The sequence below is a fragment of the Lolium rigidum genome, chromosome 2 (assembly GCF_022539505.1).
Source record: "Lolium rigidum isolate FL_2022 chromosome 2, APGP_CSIRO_Lrig_0.1, whole genome shotgun sequence".
Lineage (NCBI taxonomy): Eukaryota > Viridiplantae > Streptophyta > Magnoliopsida > Poales > Poaceae > Lolium > Lolium rigidum.
Window position 1 is genome coordinate 180,555,698 of NC_061509.1, and position 7,542 is coordinate 180,563,239.

The 7,542-nt window shown below is 48.2% G+C and overlaps 2 protein-coding genes across 3 annotated transcripts; one reads left to right on the plus strand and one right to left on the minus strand.

Annotated features, from left to right (window-relative positions):
• The first annotated feature begins 269 nt into the window (after window positions 1-269).
• On the plus strand, window positions 270-1,768 carry LOC124690343 (probable glycosyltransferase At5g20260). The gene is made up of 2 exons (XM_047223734.1): window positions 270-637; window positions 751-1,768. The coding sequence occupies exons 1-2, from the start codon at window positions 270-272 to the stop codon at window positions 1,766-1,768; spliced, it is 1,386 nt and encodes a 461-aa protein (XP_047079690.1).
• A 428-nt stretch (window positions 1,769-2,196) lies between these two features.
• On the minus strand, window positions 2,197-6,903 carry LOC124687777 (calcium uptake protein, mitochondrial-like). 2 transcript variants are annotated; one of them, XR_006998299.1, is made up of 9 exons: window positions 6,609-6,903; window positions 6,144-6,211; window positions 5,836-6,059; window positions 5,399-5,482; window positions 4,128-4,341; window positions 3,319-3,495; window positions 3,111-3,230; window positions 2,512-2,779; window positions 2,197-2,409 (listed from the first exon to the last, which is right to left on the minus strand). XR_006998299.1 is itself a non-coding variant. In XM_047221527.1 (9 exons), the coding sequence occupies exons 1-8, from the start codon at window positions 6,886-6,888 to the stop codon at window positions 2,564-2,566; spliced, it is 1,383 nt and encodes a 460-aa protein (XP_047077483.1). In that variant the 3' UTR covers window positions 2,197-2,403; window positions 2,550-2,563. The 2 variants fall into 2 exon arrangements, 1 of the variants encoding a protein (XP_047077483.1); XM_047221527.1 differs by having other exon boundaries at window positions 2,197-2,403; window positions 2,550-2,779; window positions 6,609-6,888.
• Between the last annotated feature and the right edge of the window lie 639 nt (window positions 6,904-7,542).

Consider the following 7,542-nt stretch of genomic DNA (forward strand, 5'->3'; position numbering starts at 1 on the left):
GCGTCCGGAACACTGGATTCAAACTTCAAACGCGGCATGCGTGCGAGCGCAACCCAGTCCTCCCGCGCGCTGTAACAAACCTGCCGAATTACAGAGTCAAACCCGGCAGCCTTTTGCGGCTGATCCAGCTGAACTGACCGAGCTAGCGCAGCACAGAGTCAAGAGGCACGGAGCTAGCGGCGGACGGTTGGTCGCACCGGGGATAGGGAGGAGGAGGCGAGAGGAGCTTGCAGCCGGCCACGGAAGGTCCCTGATCGCTACAACCCTGCATGGAGATGAAATGCGGACGCGCCGCCGCCATCACGGTGCCGTTTGTCGCCTTCGTCTTCGTCGCCGCAGTTGTCTCCGGCGGAGGTGGAAGAACCGGGAGCCATAGCCACCGTGAGCACTTCCTGCGGCACGTTCCGGGCGAGCCCCAGAAAGCGGCGCTGCTGCCGGCGAGTACTCAGGCCATCAGCAAGAAGGTGGTCGGAGGCGTGATAGAGGAAGGCCTGGCTCGGTCACGGGCGGCCATTCGCCTGGCAGCGCGCGCGGCGCCGACGGACGAGAGCGTCCGCCGGATCCGGAGCTTCAGGAACGTCGGCGACGCCTTTGTGCCGCGGGGCGCCATCTACCGGAACGCGCGGGCCTTCCACAGGTATACGTACACATAATGCGCACATTCAATCACGATCTGCTACGAGCATTTCACAGGATCGAGCTGGTTCCGCAGTTTTTGATGTTTTTCCGATGTGGTAATTTATAAATCAGGAGCTATGTGGAGATGGAGAGGAGGCTGAAGATATGGACGTACTCGGAGGGGGAGCCGCCGCTGGCGCACCTCGCCCCGGGCACGGACATCTACTCCATCGAGGGCCAGTTCATGTACGAGATGGACGACCCGCGGAACCCCTTCGCGGCGCGCCGCCCCGACGAGGCCAACGTCTTCCTCCTCCCCATCAGCGTCTGCAACCTCGTCCACTACGTCTACCGCCTCAACACCACCGCCTACCTCGCGCCGCTGCGCCGCCTGGTCGCCGACTACGTCCGCGTCGTCGCCGAGAGGCACCCGTACTGGAACCGGTCCCGCGGCGCCGACCACGTCCTCCTGTCGTGCCACGACTGGGCGCCGCTCGTCTCCGAGGGCAACGCGCAGCTCTACGGCAACGCGATCCGGGTGCTATGCAACGCCAACATTTCGGAAGGGTTCCGGCCACGGAAGGACGCGACGCTGCCGGAGGTGAACCTCGCCGACGGCGTCCTCCGCCGGCCCACGTTCGGCCTGCCGCCCGAGAACAGGACCACGCTCGCCTTCTTCGCCGGCGGCATGCACGGCCACATACGCAGGGCGCTCCTGGAGCACTGGGTCGGCAGGGACCCGGACGTGCGCGTCCACGAGTACCTCCCCGCAGGGCAGAACTACCACGCGCTCATGGCCACGGCACGGTTCTGCCTCTGCCCCAGCGGCTTCGAGGTGGCCAGCCCGAGGGTGGTCGAGTCCATCTTCGCCGGCTGCGTGCCGGTGATCATCTCGGAGGGGTACCCGCTGCCGTTCAGCGACGTTCTGGACTGGGGCAAGATGTCGGTGGCCGTGCCGGCGGCGAGGATACCGGAGCTGAAGACCATCCTGCGGGGGGTGTCGGAGCGGAGGTACCGTGTGCTGCGAGCCAGGGTGCTGCAGGCGCAGCGCCACTTCGTGCTCCACCGGCCGGCGAGGCGCTTCGACATGATCCACATGGTGCTGCACTCCATCTGGCTCAGGAGGCTCAACGTCAGGCTCCCGTACTGATTCGTGTTGTCTGTATGTACATGTGTCATGTGCGTTTGATTTTGCCAAATCTTGAGAGTTTAGTCAAAGTGCTATATATTATAGGAAATCGAACTGAATTTTACAGTGAGTTCACACGCGCTGGCTCCTAGAAATTACAGATCTAGAAAATCGACACCCAAAAGGTGGGAATACTACAGTTGTGATGAGTACAAAAATGCAATGCGATGCGATACGTTCCAGTGCAGAAGGACGTTAGAACAGAAACAATCCAAAAGTGGTTTGTGCAGACATAAAAAAAAAAACTCAAAACGTTCACATGTTAGCAGAACAAGATCAATGATAGTGAAAAAACCGTGCATATTTGTCTAGTTAAGGGCCTTTTCGGCTTCTATGTTTGCAAAGCATATAACATGTCTAATGTCTTGGCATAGGAACACACGGATACATAGAGCTTAGCACTACAATAGACGAGGTCCAAAGTCATAGGTTCATTACATCAGTGAACGAGAGATCTGTCAACTGCCCATGGGCCAGAACGAAATAGAGTACTTTATTTACAGCTGCTACATAATTGGGCAACTCTGATCAGCTGGACAATATTTACAACAAGATCGTCTCAGCTGACATCTAGTGGTGGTTGTATTTCGTTCTCCCAGCTCCTGCACATGACGAAAAAACATCACCAACAGGTATTGAGGCAGGACCTAAGAGACACTAACGCAACAGAAGCAACTAATTTCATATAGGGTGGGCATACATACATCAAATAGAGAGACTGACTCATGGCAGCAGAAGGCTAATCTCCAAGATATTCTACTGGAGCTGCATCTGTTGAAAAGAACACTTCGTACAGTTCAGCCAGCAGGATAATACACCCATTAGACCTGGAGTGGTTGGCTGGCGAATATTGCTTTCCCGTCTTTGTAATGCCCTCAAGAACTCCTCTGAGCTTAGGTTACCATCACAGTTTGCATCAAAAACATGGAAAATGACGTCCACCACCTTATCAGTCAAGTCCACACCACAAACCTATAAAACAAGATTATGGAAGCAATCAGCAATCAGAGCTAATAACCAACTGGGTAACTAGAAGTATATCAGCTATCAGCTAACTGTCTAGCTAACAAAGAACAAAACATAATGAAACAAATAAAGGATATAAGCACAATTATGGAGTTGTCATGATTTGTTTCCTTTTTCTAGACAACATAGGCCATAACTTGAGTTGAAGAGTCGTTCGAGTAAATTAATGAAAATTCGAGATAGCATGCCATTAAGGGGAAAGACTTCGACTGACATTAGGTATTTCAGACTACATCTACTACCTAAAGGATATAAGCACAATTATGGAAGATCATACATGAGTTGCAGCACGTTTCAGATCCTGCTTTGTCAGCAAACCGTTCACTTTTCCATAACTGAAGATAGCCATTGTAAATGGTTCCAATCTTCGCCGGAGATCAGCAAAAGCCTTGAACTCCTGAATTTCCCAAAAACAACAAAGATTTACAAAAACATGATTGGGCCAAGAAATATAAGCGGCATATCTGGATAGCAAATGGTCAAACCTCAAAGGTAATGCGCAAATCCTTGACATCAGGAGATTCATCAAAATCATCAACTCTGTCAAGTAGCTTATTTATGTGATTCATGTCAGCTGAAGCAACCATGGATAATGCAAAGTCCTTCGCAGATATTGTCTTAGATGATTTTATATCATAGTGACTGAATTCCAAACGAACAATCTGCAGATGATTAGAAAACGATGATATATATATAGTGACAACAGACAACAGAGCAGATGTGTATCCACAAACCTACGCTATAGACAAAGGCAGAAAACTCATCCTTTTACTCAACCCTTTAACAACATTTATAGAATTTTTTTATCTCTGTCTGGGGGTGGGTGGGGATATTAAGAAGTACAATAAAATGACAATGCTTCACTAATTACAGAGCTAGTATACAATAAAATTGATGGATATCACAGTTGTTGAAATTTATCAATGACGCAGATTTATGCTTCCGAGACAACAAATCTAACAACTTTTTTTTTGCGGGTACAAATCTAACAACATTGACATAATGAAGTTCAGTACATGTGGTATTTGACTGTTTGTACTAAGGACACACAGTTTACAGATATGTCCAACTTATGGTTATCAAGGTTCTCTCTAGATACATGTAGCTGATAAAATATTTTGGGACATGTAAACAGTTTGAAATATGACGGATGTTTGAGTGCCTCTGCACAATATTTGTGACACAGAAATTGGGTTACTTGATCCACAACATAGGACTAAGAATGTTGCATCAATAACAAGATGTCAAATCATAAATAATTCGACAGAACAAAAGACCAAAAAGAAAAAAATACCTCATCATGCAATTGCTTCAAAAAGTTGGAGAACTTTTCATATGGTAAAGTTTCACTCCCATCCTTGCCAAAGAAGTACTCAAGCAGACCACCGTCTTCCACTGGCTGACCAACCTTCAGTCCAATACGAAACCCATCCCTGTGGGCAGCTCCTTGCCTATTATAGGACCGCATCAATGTCATCACTTTCTTGAACTCTTCTTTATCTATTTCCCTAAAAATAATAAATAACATATTAGAATGCATAATAACAGAGAAAATATCTGCCTATTTTGGTTCATACCCTTCTGTACCCTCAAATAACAAGTGAGGTGGCTGAAGATGCTTAGAAAGCAGGTGTTTTTCTGCACGCCAATAATGACATGTAAATAACAATAAAGCACAAACAGTACAATATTTAAATGGATCCTTTTTCTTTAGGGAAAACGGATCCTTGTGTAAATCCCATGCAAACTAGGAAAACGATACCTTTAACGGCTTCAGAAACAATTAGAATTAAAGTGGAAAACAAAAGAAAGCAGAAATGAAATAACTACTACTTAGGAGTGCCACATACTCGGATATTTCTTTTCCCTATCAGAATATGTTGCAAGTTGACTCTCAAGTGTGCAAAACAGCTATAACTATAAGCTGACTATCTGAGATACTTGTTCTATATACACTCTATAGACATTGATTTCCCCTTAATGGCACGCTGTCTCGAATTGTCATTAATTTACTCGAGCGACTCTTCCACTCAAGTTATGGCCTATGTTGTCTAGAAAAAGGAAACTAAACTAGAAATATAATACATTAGCTTGATAAATCTCTTAAAAATGAGCTAGATTTCTTTCTAAAAAAAGAAATTAGACAACAGTTTGGCTCGGCACATGTATATAGTTAGCGCATGGATGCTGTATTATTTCGGTTGTCACGTGCTTATATTAAATTGTCACTAAAAACATATCCAAAATTCTAATCACCGAAACTGATCAAGTCTGGTCTACAGAAAAGAATATATAGGATATTGATTTCCTTAAAATGTAGCTAGCCTCCAAAAACTATACATATCAACGTCACAGTTAATCTGACATCAAAACCAAATCACAGTATAAACTAATGAAACCATTGAAACATGCTGCAAGCTACAATTTGCAACCGAAGGATTCTTTTCATAATGAAAATGGTTAAGATGGTTATTGATAAAAGAATATTTAGAGAACAGAGACATATCCATCTCAAGAGCATAATGAGATAATTAAATCAGTTCCAGTAGCTGCAAGATTGCTTACCCGCTGTGGTCAAGGTCAAACATCTTGAAAGCTATATTGAAGCTGGACTCAGGGATGCTAAGCAATGTCACGAAAAAGATGTACCTGCACAAGGCGACATAAGCAGTCAAAGATAGATGCATTGACTTGCTATCAATAATGGTTATAGAAAGCATGAAACCACTCTTGTAACAGGGAGAGGCGTGCAAAGCTAATGGCCTAATACCATAGTGACACCTATTTACCTAGATGAATCATATCGAAGCATGCATGCTGGTTAATTGAGAGGATTCAAGAACAATGCCTAATTGCCTATATAACATCTGTATGGCCATTGCAAGAAAATAATTACACAAACTGTCACAAACCCTTCTACCACATATATATAATTCAATAATTGGGTACCACATCAAATGGCAAGCATACCAGGCACTTTAGCTGGAGCCAGAAGCACTTACTCAGCAAAGGAGATGAGGCCATCACCATTTGTGTCGAATAGCATGAAAAACTCAGAAGGTGCACACTCCAGCTCCCCTGGGTTGCGTTCCCCTCTGAGCCTTCCCTCCCTGACGACATTAGATTCGGATGGAGGGAAAACGGGTACGACCGCCCTCATCAGGTCGGCTGGTGACATGTACACCTCGCCCTCCGGGTTCCGGGCGGACGCGAAGTACTCGAAGATCTAGCGGGGAGAACAGCACAAGACGACAATTAGAACGGTAACAGCTTATCGAAATCATACAGCGTGCATCTTGGCAAAGTTTACCTTCTCGGGAGGGCTGCGCGTCCGAATCCGCTTCTCGTAGTTGAAGAAGACCCTTCTGCGGTACGAGTCTGCGGAAGGAAGACAGTGAAGAGGAATCGTGAGCAATTTCGCCGTTTCGAGGAATCCTCATATGGGTGAAAGGATGAACGGTGAATGTGTAGGATTTTCGTCCGGAATAGTATGATCGAATAGCCTAATTGATCGAATGGCCGATCCATGCAACAACAAAAAAATGTTGGCCCGGCCTCACAAAATAATTCGAAGCGGAAATTTGCTCCACAAAATTCTAACACAGAAGAAACCCTCTCCACAAATTCCAACACAGAAGAAACCCTCTCCACGAAGCTCCAACACAGAAACTTGCTCCGCAGTATTCCCAGCCAGAAACTAGGCGAGGGGGAACATGCATGAATTTTCGCAACGATGATAGTATAGTTTTTTTTTAATAAAAACAAGGGCACGCACCTCCGAAGAGGAACCTGCCCTTCTCCTCTGGCTCCTCCGCTGCGGCCGCGCCCCCGTAGCCGGCCTCCGCGACGGCGAAGTCGGCCTGGCCGGAGTCCGCGAGCGGGCGCGACGTGGGCAGCAGCCAGATCCCCAGCCCCGACCCGGCAGCCAGCGCGGCCGCCAGCGCCGCGGCCGCGTCGCGGCGGGGCGGGGCGGCAGCCTCCGCGGAGAATGGCCGGAGGGAGCCGAGCCGCCCGAGAGCGGATCGGAGGAGCGAGGCGCGGCGCAGCGCGGCCATGGCGGTGCGGTGGGATCGATGAACCGACGTACGGTGGGAAGGAAGGAAGGGGAGGAAGCGGCGGTGCGGGTGCGCGCGTGCACGGGTGGGACGCGGTGGCCGATATGTGAGGCAAGGAAGCGTGGGGCCGGCTAAAGCTGCCATTATTGGGCCCCGTTTTTATGGTCGGTGGCCAGACCACCACCCGCCCGGCTTTCTAGTTGGCGAGGCGAGACATTTCCTTGTGGAGAAAAAAGAAATGCGCGTGCGGTTCTTCTTCCAAAGCTAACTCCTCTAGCTGTGCACTGCACTGCAGCATCCCCATTATTTTTCCCTTCTGCCTGTACGGCTGTCACGTGATGGCTAGTCTCCGTTGGTCTCCTGCCTCGACGTGGCGTGCTCAGCCATGGAATCCGGTTCCATCTCCGGGCACCGCATGGCGGTATGGCACGGCAGGCGCATGGAGCGTGTTTTTTTTTTTTTGGACATAACAGTTAAACATTTTACAGAGGTAAGCGGGCATCGCTGAAATGTGAGATTACATCTTTGAAAGTGCAAGCTGCATTCTCCTGTGTGCTAATGCATCTGATAGAGAAAGGCTTGTCTTGAATCCTAGTAGCAAGTTTTGCTTGGAAGTGAGCCTTGAAGTTCATACACCTGGAAATGTGAAATATG